The sequence below is a fragment of the Meles meles genome, chromosome 5 (assembly GCF_922984935.1).
Source record: "Meles meles chromosome 5, mMelMel3.1 paternal haplotype, whole genome shotgun sequence".
Taxonomy (NCBI): Eukaryota; Metazoa; Chordata; class Mammalia; order Carnivora; family Mustelidae; genus Meles; species Meles meles.
Window position 1 is genome coordinate 137618495 of NC_060070.1, and position 17976 is coordinate 137636470.

General features: G+C 39.9%; 1 protein-coding gene across 1 annotated transcript in view; it reads left to right on the plus strand.

Moving 5' to 3' along the window:
* SYCP2L (synaptonemal complex protein 2 like) overlaps positions 1-17976 on the plus strand; it is a 114556-nt gene that overhangs the window by 27404 nt on the left and 69176 nt on the right. The window contains exons 12-20 of the mRNA XM_046006111.1: positions 604-656; positions 1277-1322; positions 2904-2996; positions 3092-3152; positions 8283-8428; positions 9839-9932; positions 10401-10498; positions 11213-11270; positions 11377-11455. Of these exons, the coding sequence (XP_045862067.1) occupies positions 604-656; positions 1277-1322; positions 2904-2996; positions 3092-3152; positions 8283-8428; positions 9839-9932; positions 10401-10498; positions 11213-11270; positions 11377-11455 (728 nt within the window). The remainder of the gene's footprint in view (positions 1-603; positions 657-1276; positions 1323-2903; positions 2997-3091; positions 3153-8282; positions 8429-9838; positions 9933-10400; positions 10499-11212; positions 11271-11376; positions 11456-17976) is intronic.

Here is a 17976-nt window from a genome sequence, read left to right on the forward strand (position 1 = left end):
AAAGCCTGGGTTGGTGTCTGTTCAGCTTTAGTATTTTGGAGGCAACAAATTTACCTTCTTACTGGCTTCTGGGTAGGAGAACTCTCTCTAACAATCCTTATTCTCAGAACCTGTGTGAGAAGAGAGAAACCAAGAAGGAATGGGGTAGAGAACTCTTCATGATGAAAATTGGCAATGGATAATGCTCCCAGAATAAACCCGAAATGTATAAACTTATGGGTTTGTGGTTGACTCGTTCTGGGTAGATATTAGCAAGATGGATCCCCAATGGGTTAGCATATGAACTGTAATCTAGGTCACTAGTTAAATGTATTTCTTTTCCCCTCAACCCAGTGAAATGGAACTGTGCACATAACCTTTGGAAACTTAAAGCATTCCTCAGCTGAAAATCTCCTGGCTGGGGGTTCCTTCTAGAATTTGGGTCTGAAGTTTACCCTTTCTAATACAGAGTATTTTAATTAACCTGTAATAATGAATCTTGGGGGAACCCTGTGATGTTACTGGATCCTGGGAATTCAGAAGCAAACCCTAGCTTCTACATGCTGGTAAAAAATAGTAAAAACTTTTTTTTTTTTTCTTAAAATTTGCATTATTTCTTTGAAGGATAGTAGACGGTTTCTCAATTACCTAAATAACCGACTTGGTGATGAGAGAAGGTAAGTATGTCTCTGGGTGTCATTTTATTTTGAAAATATCTAATATTAGAAATCTAGGATCCGTTCTATTTTAGGAGAGAATAGAAGATACATAACTTATCACTACTAGATTATCCATTGAATAGAAACATCAGGAGATTAGATCCATTCTCCATAGTGATTCGTTTGTATGTGTTTAAAAATTACCTCTATCAGTTTTTTTCTTTTTTTAGAATATTTACTTATGCTTTGGAATATGTTTAACATGTTCCCTAGGAGATTTTATGAAATGATTTATTTTTTGAAGATTTGAACTCTGTAGAGATAGGTTTATTACAAAGTGTTCTTGATGAGAATTTGCTAAGTTCACCCCTTTCATTGGAATCTGGCCCAGCAACTAGGCAGAGATAGAGTATTAGTAAGCCTGGCTGGTAGACCAGTAAACCGGACTTGTACACTAGCCAGATGGAGACTAGAAATCTCCCCAGAGTAGTATCCATTTGTAGGTTTGAGACTCTCTTCCATACTTTGTGCAAAGAGATTTAATTACATACCCTAGATAAAAATGCTTATTATAAAACATGTGTAAGTTGTGTTGGGTATCCGCTCATACATTTTTTACATTGTGAAATGTTTTTCAGGGTCTATTCATTTCCGTGCATTGCTGCTTTTGCTGATGGGCATGAGGTATGTTCGTCTCTGGGGCTGTAAAAGTGGTATCTATGAGTCTCATAGACCCTAACTTAGGTAAACATACTTAGGTCAAACTGCTCTCCCTAAAAGAAGGGCTTGTTAGAAAAGGAAGCTTACTTCTTTTAGAGGTCTCCATTCTGAAGCCTTTTTTCATCTGTCTTCTCTCCTGCTCTAACTGGGATGCATTACTAATAAGTTTAAGGTTTCTATTGTTAATGCCAGATACAGGAATTTTAGGGTTGATAACTGTGTTCACGAGATCTATTACAGGAATCTGGCATTATTTTACCCTATTAGTGAATACTGTTATTAATGCCTGTATTTTAAGGAAAAGAGCAATTTCTTTGATTCTTTCCATCCATTTGATGCTCCCCACCTTACCCACAGAAATTGGGGGCTCTCTTTTCACAAGATACTTCTACCTTGTACTTTACTATCAAAGGGTGAGCAGTTTCTTTTTACCACTACCTTCAGTTTCTAAATGAACAAGGTCCACCTACAGCATCTTCACAGGGGATAAATTTTTCAAAGACCTATGAACCTTGACTCAGCTTAGGTTTCCTGTACCTTGTCATCAAAATGTCCTAATCAACCGTTCCTTTGCTTTGGATTAGAGGCTGTTTCTCGGTCTCTGTGAGCTGAACTTTTAAGTCCTGGCTATACCACAAGTTTCTTATCCCTAGGACTGATTTTAGTAGCCTGATTGATTTCTGCATCTCTATTTTTTTTCCTCTGGTTCTCTGAAGTTTCCAGTATCTGCTTCGTGGTGGATTTTTTTTTTTTTTTTGACTTCTAAATTCTCATCAACTTCAACATGGCCCTCAAACTGGCTTCCCATAACATACATAAAGCCTTCATTCAAAGAAGAAAGCACATATGATGGAAAGTTGCCCAGAAGTGTCATTTTCAGAAAAGCAAGTGGTCTATTTTTTTTCCATTCTTAAGATAAAAACTCTTCATATATTTCTGACATGTCTAAAAGAAAACATCTGGGAGGAAACAAAGACATTGTTAATCTTTCTCTGGAAAGATATCAAGTTGAAGGGCAGAGGAGACATTAACTGTTTCTATAAACAATATGGTTTGAAGCTTTTTTCCTATAAGCACCTATTTATTTTACAATCAATTAAAATGAAGGTAATTTGAAATCTTCACATCTTAGCTCTACTCTAATGGATATAGTAAGGTAGGTGGCAAATAATCACTTATATTTGATAATACCTCCTTTCCTTAAAGTTTCCATTTCTATGCAGTATGGATTGTTTCTGCTTCAATATAGGATTACTTTCTCATTCTCTCAGGGGGGAAATATGTGAATAGAGTCCTCTGACACATTTAAACATCTTTTAAATGTTAAACTAAGGATAGTGGTTTTTTTTTTTTTTTCCAGAAATACCTTAGTTATATGAAGCTAAGACCTTACTCCTGCTTTGCAGAAGTAAGGCAATAAAGACCTCCTACAGTATTAAAGTAGTGTTTTTCCAAGAAAAGCAGAAGTTGTTTTTAGTGGACTAATTTCCCTCTGACCCTTTAACAGGATATGTACACAATTCATGATGAAATTACGTCTTACAGATGAGAAAACCAGAAGATGAAAAACTAGAGAAATTTTGGATTGACTTCAACCTCGGAAGTCAGAGTGTCACTTTTTATATAGACAATAGTAAGGTAACTATGTTTAATTCCTACTTAAACCAAGTGCTTGGAGATTGTTTATATGCAAATACATTATGTGTTCATGAACGTAACTTATTTTTTTCCAGAGTGCTCTGTGGGACTCAGTAAGACTTTTGAAGGAAGCTGTGGTTAATTTCAGCATAATAGGTAAGATAATTCTAAACCACCCCACATTTAATTCTGATTCTAGAGCAGACTTTGTTCTTTGAGGTAGGAGGGAGATGGCATAGCGTGATGGAAGGAACACTGCTCAGGGCCAGGATGCAAGGGTACAAGGTTGAGGACTCCTTCACTTTGTGACTTTAGGATTCAATTGTTTTCCTGATTTTGTTTTTTTAATTGTAAAAATAGCTATAGTTACTCAGAAACTTCAAAACAGAATCACCACGTTTGTATCTTTAGGGTAAATACTCAGTAGTGCAATTGCTGGGTCATAGGGTAGTTCTATTTTCAACATTTTGAGGAACCTCCATGCTGTTTTCCAGAGTGGTTGCACCAGCTTGCATTCCCACCAACAGTGGAGGAGGGTTCCCCTTTCTCTGCATCCTCGCCAGCATCTCTCATTTCCTGACTAGTTAATTTTAGCCATTCTGACTGGTGTGAGGTGATAGCTCATTGTGGTTTTGATTTGTATTTCCCTGATGCCAAGTGACGTGGAGCACTTTTTCATGTGTCTGTTGGCCATCTGGATGTCTTCTTTGCAGAAATGCCTGTTCATGTCCTCTGCCCATTTCTTGAATCACCATGTGAGACAGCAATTTCACTTCTAGATAGCAGGCGTGAAAACAGATGGACATACTGATGTTTGTTGCAATATTATTCAATCGCCAAGAGGTGGAAGTGACCCAAATGTCCATCTAATGGTGAATAAGGAATGGAATAAGGATGGAATATGATCCAGCTTTAAAAGGAAAGGAAAATCTGGCACATGCTGCAGTAAGGATGAACCTTCAGGACATTATGCTATGTGAATAGGCTAATCAAAACACATATCCTATCATTCCACTTATGGGCATCTCTCAAAGTGATAGAGACAGGAAGTAGAATAGGGGCTGTGGGGAGAAGGAAATGAGGAGCTACTGTTTAACGGATAGAGTTTTAGAATTAGGCGTGAGTTTGGATCGAGTCAAGATGGCGGAGAAGTAGCAGGCTGAGACTACATCAGGTAACGGATAGAGTTTTAGATCTGCAAGACACAATTCCAGAGATCTGTGGTACAACAATGTGAATATACTTAATGCTACTGAACTATATATTTTAGAGTGGTTAACATGGAGAATGTCTTATGCCGCAATTAAAAAGTTGGGAGAAGGAGAGCAGGTACTTATAACCGGAACAGGGAAAGCATCTCAGGCTGACTCCATGCAATGCATGGGGCATGACATGGGGCTCTCTTGCCACTGTGAGACCATGATCTGAGCTGAAACAGAGTTGGATGATGCCTAAATGATTGAGCCTGCTCCCAGGTGGTTTTCCTGCCTCCTCTCCAGAAGCCATGCCCTCTTGGCTCTATCCCCACCAAGACCAGTGACCTTTTAAACTCCAGACTTTTAAAGCCCTGCTGGTTGCCAGACCTCACAAAATTCAGCCCTTATTTTCTAAGCCAATGTCTTTGGAGAAATGTTCTCCTTGTGTGTTCTCCTGTGTACTCCCTTGCCTTTCATTGAGACCAGCTCCCTCCCCTCCACAGCACCAGAGATCCATACTTCCTACTTTCTTCAGTGTGGCCTCTTCTCTCCCTTTAGTTGTGGCGTTTGTTCTGTCCATCCTCAGAACAACTTTTGGGGTATTCAGGATGATTTGATAGTTATCTAGTCATGTTTGTGGGATGAGATAAGCCTACAGTCCTCATTTTCATTCCACCACCATATTTTCTCAACAATGTGCATTCATAACCTCATTCCTCAGATCCTGGAGGGAAGTATCCAGTGCACCTCCAGGGGCCACACAAGGAGGTCAAGGCAGAGTGCAGACAAGAGCACAAGTCTTTGTTTTCAGGTCTATTTTGTCTGATAGAAATATTGTTACCTCAGCTTTCTTTTCACATCCATTTGCACGACAAATAATTTTCCATCCCCTCACTTTTAATCTGCATGTGTCTTTAGGTCTGAAATGAGACTCTTGTAGGCAGCCTATAGATGTGTCTTCCTTTTTTATCTGTTCTGTCACTGTCTTTTGATTGTCGTGTTTAGTCCATTTACATTCAAAAATTTACTGATAAGTATGTACTTGTTGCTATTTTGTTACTTGTTTTGTGGCTATTTAGTTCTTTGTTCCATTCTTGCTCTTTACTGTTTGCTGGCTTTTTGGAGTCATATACTTGGATTCCTTTCTCTTTATTCCTTATAAATCTGTTATTGGTTTTCGATTTGTGGTTACCTTTGGGTTTATAACCTCTTATACATATAATAATCTATACTTGGGCAATGGTCGCTTAAGTTTGAATCCATTCTTTACTCCTCTACACACCACCCCCCATGTTTTAGGTAGATGGTGTCATATTAACATCCTCTTATTTTATGGATCCCTTGACTGATGTACCAAGTTTTACTGCTTTTATATTTCTTGCTTCTCTTACTCTTATGGTCTTTCGTTTCCACTCAATGTCCTTAACATTTCTTGTAAGGCTGGTTTAGTTGTCATGAATTCCTTTAACTTTCGTTTCTGGGAAATTCTTTACCTCTCCTCTTCTAAATGATAGGCTTGCTGGATAGAGTGTTTCTGGTTGCAAGATTTTTCTTCTTTTTTTGATCAATGTCTTTCTTTCTTCCATTTTTTTTAAAGATTTTATTTATTTGACAGAAGCACAGTGAGAGAGGGAACACAAGCAGGGGAAGTGAGCGAGGGAGAGGCAGGCTTTCTGGTGAGCAGGGAGTCCGATGCAGGGTTCTATCCCAGGACCCTTGGATCATACCCTGAGCTGAAGGCAGTCACTTAATGCTTAATGACTGAGCCACCCAGGTGACCCAGGATTTTTCTCTTAGCACTTTAAGGGAGCCAGAGGGAGTTAATGATATATACAGTTTCTGCTGAAAAATCAGCTGATCGTCTTATGGGGTTGCCTTTGTTTGTAACTCTCTTCTCTTGCTGCTTTTAAAATTCTCTTTATACTACTTTTTGCCATTTTAACTGTATATCTTGTTGTGGACCTCACTGGGTTGATTTTTTTTTTTTTTTTTTTTGTGACTCTATGCCTCTTGGATCTGGGTATGTTTCCTTCCCCAATGAGGGAAAATTTCAGCTATTATTTCTTCATATAAGTTTTCTGTCCTCTTTTCTCTTCTCCTTCTGGGATTCTTATAATGTGAATGTCACACTTGGTAGTATTGCTGTGTTTCCTTAGTCTATTTTCACTTTATTTTTCTCCTACTCCACTTGATTGCTTTCCATTATTCTGTTCTCCAGGTCGTCTTCATCTCTGATTCTTTGTTTTGTCTCTTTGTTGATGGTCTCATTGAGGTCTCCCACTCTTCTCAAAACCAGGGAGTATCTTTCTGGCCATTACTTTAAATATTCTATCAGGAATATTATCTATTTCATTTAGCTCTTGCTATAATCTTGTTCTTTCATATGAGACCTATTTCTCTCTCATTTTGTCTGTGTCTCTATGTGTTTTGAAAGTCTGCTATGCCTCCTGCTTTTGGAAGTAGGGACATTATGAAGAAGAGATCCTGTACTGCCCTGCAGTGCAATGTCCCCTGTTGACTAGAATCTGTTCACTAGAGTCTGACACTTCATGAATATCCCCTTCATTTATTGCACGTGTCCTATTGTGGCTAAGCCACATGTGCGTTCAGTCCAGTTGTCTGCAGTGGCTCTTTGCCTGTTGTGGCAGGGTTTAGTCCCTGGGTTTTTAGTGGGTCCATCTGGGGCTGCCTTGGGCTTAAATTGAGTCAGACCAGGGGTCTGGGAAATGACATAGTACCAAATTGCAAGGCTCTTTCCCTGTGTTGTATCCAGAAAGATTCATTGGTTGGAGGGGCTTTGAAGTCAGACTAGATGCCTGTCTCTCCTGCCCCCATGGCTCTGGCCCACTGTGAGACTGGTATATGTGGTTATCTTTCCCTCTACCTAGAGTAGGAGTCACTTTGGGATGTTGGTGGCTCCTGTTGCAGCTGCTAGCACTGCTGGACTTCTGATATGTCCTTGGATGCGCTCCAGCCACAGGCCTATTGGAGTGAGCAGGTCCTGGGGAGAACCCAGGGACAGGGTGTGTGGTGCCATTGAGTCAGACATATTTAAAATCTTATAGTAGCCTATTAAAAAGGCCAAAAGTAGATTGATTTCAACATACTGTATTTCAAAAAAATTTCACCCAGTATATCCTAAATGTTAGCATTTTAACACACAATCGCTATAACAAGTGAGATCTTTTGCCTGTTCTTTTTTGTGCGTGAAGTTGTCACAAACTGGCAATATGTTTTGTGCTTCTAGCCCATCAGTTTGCAGTAGCCATGTTTCCGGTGTGTAGGGGCCACAGGTCCAGACCCATGTGTCTCATTCTTTCTTCTTCTCTTCATTCTCCTCAATCTGTGACCCTTCATTTTGCCTGTTCTTTCAGGCGCCTTATGCTTTCCTCTCGTGCAGCTTGGGACTCAGTTTGTAGTTACTGTGGCTCATTGTTGAACTCCTCATGAATTCTGGCCGAAACTGTTTCCTGAAACCAATTACTATTTGTTGGTAGAGAGCAGGTGTCCTGGTAGGAGGCCCTCAAGAAGAGCGTTGTCGTCGGAGACACAGGTCCTTCTGGGCACACGGGAGCCTCCTCCTTAAGTAGAGTCTGTTGAAATGGAGGAGGATGATTTCATTTTTGTGTATGGGGAATAGTGATGTTTATTTTGAATTTTCAGAAGTGAAGGACATCAGAGAGAATGAGAATGAATGTCTTGTTTAATATATTGGGGAGTAAAATATCTGCTATAGGTAAAAGCTTTGTATTAAAAAAAAATGCTCCTTACAAATCAGATTGAATTCTATAGATGTCAAAACCATTTCCAAGGTTTTGATTCCAAGGTTCTGCTGTTAAGGTAAGTTACTTCCTATCTTTGAAGATCAACCACACAGTCCTATTGTGTATATTTGTATGTATAAACACACAAAGGTGCATCTAACAAAAATAATTTCAAAGTAACTTCATTTAATGCAATTTTTCATCTTACTGCAGAAAACCTGAACGATTGACAAATATCCCAGTGGAGTTATAGTTCTAGAATCTAATATTTTTTTGGTATGTTGATATGCATATGCATACTTTGTTCTTTTTGTTGTTGTTGTTAGAAACTGAAAATAGGAAGATCCTCATTATTTGCCTGAAGAAACCTATTAATATTGACAACAAAGAAGTGATGAAAATAGAAATCCACTTTGACTCACAATTCGACATATCACAAGCTTCCACTGAAGCTTTAGGAGAAGACAAACAGGTAGCAGACTTAGCTGATTATTTGAAAATGTTTTAGTATGATTTTCCTGTCTCTAACTTCCTTGTTGAGCAAATGTTCACATCAAAACCCAAGCAGATAGCTTGATCTTTGGAATATCATGTAATGAGAGTTGAGAATCTGGGTTCTAATCCCAGTTCTTCCCATAGATCATTGCTTTAGGTCAGACACAAAGCCCCTTTCTGTCTCAAAATTCTTTAAACCATTTATTGTGAACCATTGACAATTTTCTAGGATAACGTCCCTACCTCGCCCCATTCTTCCTGAAGTTTTGAGGATACTTGCTGTGGGCTTCTTAGCATTTCCTTCTCTTCCTCCAATCCTTGAGAATTGAAGGGAATCACTAGAAATTGCATCTCTTAAGGAGTTTTTCTCAAGTTCTGTCTCCTGGTCTTCAGGTGAAATGGTCAGCTACGCTTCAAGAATGCTATGGCCTCCATATCACTCATTATAATGTATCCTATTTACATGCAAGAGCACAATGCCTTGGGAACACCTGGGTGGCTCAGGTGGTTAAGCTTCTCCCTTTGGCTCAGGTTGTGTTCACAGGGTCCAGTCGAGTCCCTCAGCAGGGAGTCTGCTTCTCCCTCTGCTGTACATCATTTACCCTGCTTGTGTGGGCTCTTTCTATGATAAATAAAATCTAAAAATAAAATAAAAATTTCAACCCTTACAAGTGCAATGCCTTTATCACAGATGGCAGGCAGAGCAAAGATATTTGTGATAAAAAAAGACGTAAGATACTATGGTAGTGGCAATTAGGAGGTTGAATTAAGAGATCAGAGAACTGAGGGAAGAAGCCTAGGGCCCATTTCCTTTTGGCACTGAGTTGTACATGCAAACATGTTATAGTCCATTAAGTGCTCTGCAGCAGTTTCTGAATCCTCACTACATGAAAAGATCATTTCATGGATGGGATGAGAAAGAGTAGAATTAATCACTTAATTAAAAAAAAACTTCCTATATCATGTTACATATGAATTGGCCTAACACGGATGCTAGACTGGCTGAGACCCCAAGAGGGAGGGCCTCCACCTCCAACTTGGCTTTATGGGAAAATGAATTCAAGAACAAACCCTGTAGAGAAAGGGACAAAGAATTATCAAGTCTATCATTCACAGACAAAACAGTAGTTTCTCCTCCCAGATGAGGAAGCAGACCCTCCCCACCACACCCCCCATTGCCTTTGATGAAGGGTTTTATATGTTTAAAATTACCTAACCATATAGAGAGGGGCTTTCTAAATTTGGATTTATCATTTACAGTTGGCAATAAGATTAACTTCTTTTCTAACTTATATTTATTGTATTTGAGCCTTAAGTTTTCCTTAACAAAAATTTTCAGAGTTTACTCCTCTTTTAAAGGTCATGTGGATTTTGGCTTGCATTTCAGATGTTACCTGACCAGATGAGAAGCTCCTCAGAACTTTCTGGTAAATTTGAGAAAGAAGACCTTGACATTCCTAGCACCCTTGAAAGAGACACAGGTATATTGGGAAATAAAATTTCTTACTCTGAATTCCTTTTAAAAATAATGATAAAACCTTACTTGGAAGAGCTCACTGCAAGCCTGCGGTGTGGGAGAGTAATTAGTATACCATTGTACCTACAGAGAGCAAAGCTGCTAGCCACCTTGAATCCTTTTCCCTACCCAATACATTGTCTTGTGGGTCAAATGGAAATGACAAAGGATAAAAAGTGAGTCATGGCTGTGGCTACCCACAAAGCTGACCTGCACAGATCCTGTATCTATTAGGAGTTTATCTCAAAGCCATTTCTCAAAGTCCCCATAAAGTTTGGATTCGCAAGTTTAATGGAGACTGTAACTACCGGCTCTTACCAATAGATGGCGATGTACCTACGGTGTGGGGTCCCACGGAGAGCAATTAGAGAATGCGTTCACCATAGTGTATGGTTACTGTTACAACTTTAAATGCTCTGTTCTCTGTGTATAGACCAGAAAGAAGAATCCACCAAGCTGGCCGAGTTAATGAGTGCCAGAGATGACCAATGCCCCATAACTCTCCCCTTAAATGACCAGTCTGAGCCTGTCGTGAGTATGGGATGCTGGGTACAAGGTTCTGAACTGTGTCTGCCAGGATGCAGACAGGTAGAAGCCACTTCTCCTGGTTTGTCATTTTTTTCCCCCCAACCAACCATTTCTCCCTTTTGGGGGGGACTATCCTCTCCTTTAGATCATTTTTGCCTCACAGGTTTATGTGTTCTCTTTGACACAACTTGGCTCTCTTTGGAATGTGGGACTTGGATGGCTCTGCCTCCTTCCTTCACTTTGAATCTGGAGACCAAGATATAGGGAAAGGAGTTTAATGTTTGCAGTTAGACCTGGTTTTCACTTACTAGGTATAGGAACTTGGGAAAATTAATACCCTGAGTCTGAGGCTTCTCATCTATAAAATGGAGGTAATAGCTCATTTAAACTGTAGCCCTTACATACTCTACATCTTGGATTTAATCCTAACCTACTGTTTGGCACATATAGGTATTCAGACCAGTCCTCATTTTCTTATATTTGATTACATGGACATTACAGAGAAATGTAACATAGTGTTTTTGGTGCTGACAAAACTCCTGAGGGCAGATACATCAATTTTTTGGAATAGCCAACAGTCATTAGGCGTCCAGGCTAATGAGTAAAAACCCAGTATCTTCGTATTTAGAAATGCTTTTCTTTGGATATGTAAAGTGACTCTAAAAGAACTTTAAAAGAGGGATTTCAAAGTCATCATAATTTTTTTTTTTTCTACAGCAAAGAAATGCAGCAGATAGTCCACCTGAAAAGAGGAAACCAGATGACCTACAACAAGGTCAGCTTTAAAAAAAAAAAAAAAAACACCTATCCTAAGACTTGAGTAGTATACTTACATATTTACTTGAAGCTTAACTATTTTTGTTTTGAATTTTCATGATTAGAAGTCACTTCAAAAGAGTCCTCAGATTTACGAGAACCATCAGTAAAAATTCAGAATCCTAAATTAAATGACAAATCCAGGTATGTGACTTTCAAAGTTATTAAACCATGTTGATTGCTATTAATGTGACCAGTTAATGGATAAGTCAGCTGTCTTTCCATCTTTCCTGCATCTGGCCACATCCTGCCCAAGGACAGAGCATCGTGTGCAGTGTTCTGTAGAATTCTTTGAGTAGTGTTGGGATGTTCTCCTGACCTACAGATCCCTACCAGTAAACCCCCAGTGATATACTTGATGTATTATTCCCAGCTAGGAAACACATATCACATTGATTTGCTAATTTTCCATGTAGGCTTATGAAGAATGGGTCACAGGGTAAGTAATTCTTTAATAGCTTTATATAGACACAATTGGAATAAAATAAACTGTGCATATTTAAAGTATGTCATTTGAGTTTTAACCTATGTCTATACCAAGGACAGTCACTACAATCAAGATAATGTACCTATCCATCATCTCTAAGATGTTCTTGCCCCTTTGAAACCCTTCTCTCCTGCCCTTTTTGTCCCCCTTACTTGCTCCCTTGCAATCACTGATTTTTGCCATGATGGATGAGTTTGCAATTTAAAAAATCTGCTTTAAATGAAATCAAAGTGTATTTTTTCCTACCAGCTTCTTTCGTTCAGCACAATTATTTTGAGATTTATCCATATTATGTATATCACTAGTTCATTCTTCTATATTGCCAAGTAATAGTTCCTTTATGGATATACCACTGTTGATCCATTCACCAGCTGGTGGCCATTTGAGGTCCCAGTTTTTTGTTGAAAGGAAAGCATTTGGGATCATATATAACCCTTTGTATGGACGTGTATTTTCTCTTGAGTGAATACATAGGAGTAGAATGACTGGATCATTGTTGGTGTACATTTACCTTCTAAGAAACACTGCCAAAATGTTTCCTAAAGTAGTGAAACCATTTAACAATCCCACCAACAGTCTTTTGAGAGTTCTAGTTGCTCATACTCTTGCTAATACTTGATAATGTTACTCTTTATAATCTTAGCCATTCCAGCAGAAATGTAATGATATTTCATTGTGGTTTTAATTTGCATTTCTGTAATGACTAATGGTATTGAATATCTTTTCATGTGTTTATTTTCCATCTTTATCTCTTGGGTAATCTTCAAATTTTTCACTATTAAAAATGATTTGCTTTAAGTGTTTTCATATATTCTAGATATGTCCTTTTATCAGGTGTGTTTAAGCTTTTCTCCCTGTCTAGGGTTTATCTTTTTATATTTTTATAAGTGTCTTTTTAAAAAATCTTTCGTAGCTATTGAAGGCCTAATGTACATAGCTAATACAGCTAGTTAGACACCTAATAACCTTTACTAGATGCATTGAATTCGATATATTCAGTCTTCACCATATCCCTAAGGAATATATTTTCACCTCCATTTGCTAAAGGAGGACATGAGGACAAAAGAACTTACTCAAGGACATATCGCTAGAAAGTGCTGGCTTGACTATAACATGCCTTTAAAGAGCAAAAGTTCTTAGTTCTCATTAAGCTCAATTGATTTTTTTTTCCCAATACATTTTTTTTCTTCTATACTTTATGCTTTTTTTGTGATGTGCCTTAGAAATCTTAGGCAAACTCATTATCAGTTTCCCTACATTTTCTTTCTTCTAAATTTTTTTCAGTGTTCCAAAATTCATTGTTGATGCACCACACCCAGTGCTCCATGCAATACATGCCCTCCTTAATACCGGTCACCAGGCTCACCTAACCCCCTCCGTTTGAGTCCACAGTCTCTTGTGGTTCATCTCCCCCTCTGATTTCCCCCAATTCACTTATCCTTTCCTTCTCCTAATGTCCTGCATATTATTCCTTATGTCCACAAGTAAGTGAAACCGTATGATACTTGACTCTCTCTGCTTGACTTATTTCACTCAGCATAATCTCTTCCAGTCCCGTCCATGCTGATACAAAAGTTAGTTATTCATCCTTTTTGATGGAGGCATAATACTGCTTAGTGTATATGGACCACATCTTCCTTATCCATTTGTCTGTTGAAGGGCATCTTGGTTCTTTTCCACAGTTTAGCGACAGTGGACATTGCTGCTCTGAACATTGGGGTACAGATGGCCTTCTTTTCACTACATCTGTATCTTTGGGGTAAATACCCAGTATTTACTGGGTAAGTACCCTGCAATTGCAGGGTCATAGGGAAGCTCTATTCTTAATTTCTTGAGGAATCTCCACACTGTTCTCCAAAGTGGCTGCACCAACTTGCATTCCCACCAACAGTGTAAGAGGGTTCCCCTTTCTCCACATCCTCCCCAACACACGTTGTTTCCTGTCTTGCTAATTTTGGCCATTCTAACTGATGTAAGGTGGTATCTCAGTGTGGTTTTAATCTGAATTTCCCTGATGACTAGTGATGAACATTTTTTCATGTGTCTGATAGCCATTTGTATGTCCTCATTGGAGAAGTGCCCATGTCTTCTGCCCATTTTTTGACATGATTATCTGTTCTGTGTGTGTTGAGTTTGAGAAGTTCTTTATAGATCCTGGATATTGGCCTTTTGTCTGTACTGTCATTTGCGAATATCTTCTCCCATTCCGTGGGTTGCCTCTTTGTTTTGTTGACTGTTTCCTTTGCTGTGCAGAAGGTTTTGATCTTGAAGAAATTGGACAGCTATATGTAGAAGAATGAAACTCGATCATTCTCTTACACCGTACACAAAGATAAACTCGAAATGGATAAAAGACCTCAACGTGAGACAGGAATCCATCAGAATCCTAGAGGAGAACATAGGCAGTAACCTCTTCGATATCAGCCACAGCAACTCCTTTCAGGATATGTCTCCAAAAGCAAAGGAAACAAAAGCGAAAATGAACTTTGGGGTCTCCTGTCAGTTTTGCTTGGGTTGAGTCATCCTGCCCCCTATCAAGGGGCTAGGTTCTGTGGAAACTGGTTTTTCAGGCTTTTGTTCTCTGAAGGTTTTTGTTCTTTGGCAGCTTTTGGGGCTTTTCTGAGGTTTAGTGGAAAGCAAACTCTCTGCACCCAGACCTCTGTCTCAGAAGCCTCAGTCTTCTCCCCTCTGGGTGGTCCAGAACACACAGAATCCCCCTCTGCAGACTCAGCTAAACAGCACAACCTCTCACAGGCAGTGTGCACCCCCAGCCACTACTGCCTATCTCCGCACCCATGCTACTAAAACCACGAGCGATATTGGTCTGAGGAGCCTGCTTTCAGCGCCAGTGGCTGCCTTTGCCAGCACGGCTGTCTGGGGTCCAGGTCCATGCAGGGTGCACTCAGACCCTGTGTTTGCACAGTTTGAGGAAGGCCGCTGCTAGGGGATCTCGACCAGAGCTCACGCTGGGTTTGCTCAGGCATGGGCTGGGAGTGTTCAGACCCTTGGCCAGGCATGGAAGGGTGCGGTCCTAGAGACTGGCAGCTGGCACCCACACCAGGCTTTCTCAGGTGCGGGCAGAAGGGGGAGTGCGCCCAGCTGAGCGGTGGTGCAAGCAGTGGAAAGCCGGGAGCTCCGGGACCACGGTCTGGAGGCTCCACAGCATGTTCTCTGGCACAGGTGTTCACCAGCAGGGGCCATCCTCCGTCTGTGGGCTTAGGCACGTGCTTGTGACCGCCCGATTCCACCAGTTGCCCCTTAAGATCTTTTGCTCTTTTTGAGTGCTTTTATCCAGACTCCAGGTTAATGCTGGTCCCCAATCACAGGGCACTTTCGTATTGGGTATTACTTTCCAGTGGGTTGCTTCTTGCTTATCCTCCAGTATCAGTCCAAGCGTTCCCGCTCTGCTTTACCTTTCCAGTGGTGTCTTCTCCCCCCCGTAGAGATCCAGACGTGTATAATCCGACTCAGGCTGGTATCATGGGTGTTCAGCGTGTTCTGGTAGATATTTAGCTCACTTTAAGGGACTGGTTGAAACAGGGTCTCCTACTTCTCTGCCATCTCCCATTTTCTTTCTCCCCTACATTTTCTTCTAGGAGTTTTATAGTTTTAGATCTTCTTTCAGCTACCATTTTATATTAATTTTTATATCATGTGAAGGGTTGTTCCCCCCTCCTCTCCCCCCCCTCCCCTTTTCTTGCATATGGCTGTCCAAATATTCCAGATCATTTACTAAAACAATTATTTGTCCCCCATTGAGTTTTCTTGGAAACTTTGAAGATATCAATTGACTGTATATGTGGTAGCTGTATTTCTGGACTGTGTACAGGCATGCCTTGGAGATACTGAAATTCAGTTCCAGATCAGCACAATACAAATATTTCAACAAAGCAAGTCAAATGATTTGGCTTCCCAATGCATACAGGGGAAAGGATTATATTATCCCGTAGTCTATTAAGTATGTAGTAGTATTCTATCTAGACACACATTTGTATATACTTTCAAAATACATTATTGCTTAAAAATGCTATGTGAGGGCGCCTGGGTGGCTCAGTGGGTTAAGCCGCTGCCTTCGGCTCAGGTCATGATCTCAGGGTCCTGGGATCAAGTCCCGCATCGGGCTCTCTGCTCAGCAGGGAGCCTGCTTCCCTCTCTCTCTCTCTCTCTCTCTCTCTCTGCCTGCCTCTTCATCTACTTGTGATCTCTCTGTCAAATTAATAAATAAAATCTTAAAAAAAAATGCTATTTGAGCTTTCAGTGAATCCTAACCTTTTTGCTGGTAGCAATTCTTGCCTCCGGGTGGATTCCTGCTGCCTGGTCAGAGTGGTGGTTGCTGAAGGTGGGGTGACTGGCAATTTCTTCAGATAAAGCAACAATGAAGTTCACCACATTGACACTTCCTTTCATGAACAAATTCTCTGTAGCATGAGATGCTCTTTAATTTACTCATGGTAAAACTTCTCTCAAAGTTGGAGTCAATCCTCTTAAGTCCTGTTACATTATTAGCTAAGTTTATGTAATGTTCTAAATCCTTTGTTGACCTCTCAAGAATCCTCATAACATCTTCACCATGAATAAATTCCATCTCAAACCACTTTTTTTTTTCATCCATAAGAAGCAACACCTCCTCTGCCCAAATTTTATCATGAGATTCCAGCAGCTCAGTCCCATCTTCAAGCTCCACTTCTAATTCTCTTGCTCTATCCACCACATCTACAGTTAATTCTCCGCTAAAATCTTGAACCCTTCAAAGTCATCCATGAGGAGTGGAATCCGCTTCTTCCAAACTCCTGTTAATGTTGATCTATTAACCTCTTCCGATGAATCATGAATGTTCTTACTGGCATCTAGAATGGTGGATCCTTTTTAGAAGGTTTTCAATGGACTTTTCCCAGATATGTCTGAGGAATCAATATCTGTGGCAGCCATAGCCTTATGAAATACATTCCTAAGTGAGACTTAAGTAGAAATGAGTCCTTGATTCATGGGCTTCAGAAGGGATGTTGTTAGCAGGCCTGAAACAGCATTCATCTTGTTGCCCATGTCCACCCGAGCTCTTGGGTGACCAGGCACACAGTCAGTGGGCAGTAATATTTTGAAAGGAATCTTGTCTTCTGAGCAGCAGCTCTTAACAGTGGGCTTAAAATGTTGAGTAAGCCACATTGTGAACAGACGTGCTCTCATCCAGGCTTTGTCGCTCCATTTATAGAACATGAGCTGAGCAGATCTAGCATCATTCTGAAGGGCTCTGGGATTTTGGAGTGGTAAATGAGCATTGCCTTTAAGTTAAAGCCAGCACCTCCATTCTCCCTAACAAGAGACTCCGCTTGTCTTTGGAAGCCAGGCATTGAGTTTTCTTCTCTAGCTATGAAAGTCCTAGACGGCATCTTCCAATTGAGGGCTGTGTGTCTGCATGGAAAATCTGTTTAGTGTAGCCACGGTCAGGAACTCTTTTAGCTAGATCTTCGAGATAACTGCAGCTTCTACATCAGCACTTGCTGCTCTACCTTATACTTTATATTATGGAATTTTTTTTCCTTAAATCTCATGAACCGACTTCTAGTAGATTCCAACTTTTCTCCTGGAGCTTTCTCAGCTCTCTAAGCCAGTATAGCTGGTTTGATCTTCTATCCAAACTGTTAAAACTTTATATATGTAATAAAGCTCTTCTTTGTTGTTGTTGTTATAATTGCCATACAAACCTATAGAAATTTTAGGTATACAGCGTAATGACTTGACATGCATATAGTACAAAATGGTTGCCATAGTAAGTTTAGTTAACACAAAGGCCCTCATAAAATTGCAATTTTTTTCCTTGCAGTGGGAACTGTTAAGATCTACTCTTAGCAACTTTAAAATATACCATATGTACATTACATCCCCTGTATTTATCTTACAACTGGAAGTTTGAAACTTTTGACCACTTTCTTCCACTGTTGACCCCTACCCTCCCAACTCCCACCGTTAGTAATCACAAAACTGATGCTCTTTTCTATGAGATTTTAATTCAAGTATAATTAATATACAGTGTCCTATTAGGTTCAGGAATAAAATATAATGATTCAACAATGCTATACTTAGAGCTCATCAAGATAACCGTTCTCTCAACCCTCTTCCTCTGTTTCACCCATCTCTCCACCTATCTCCCTTTTGCCAACCACCAGTTCTTTATATTTTG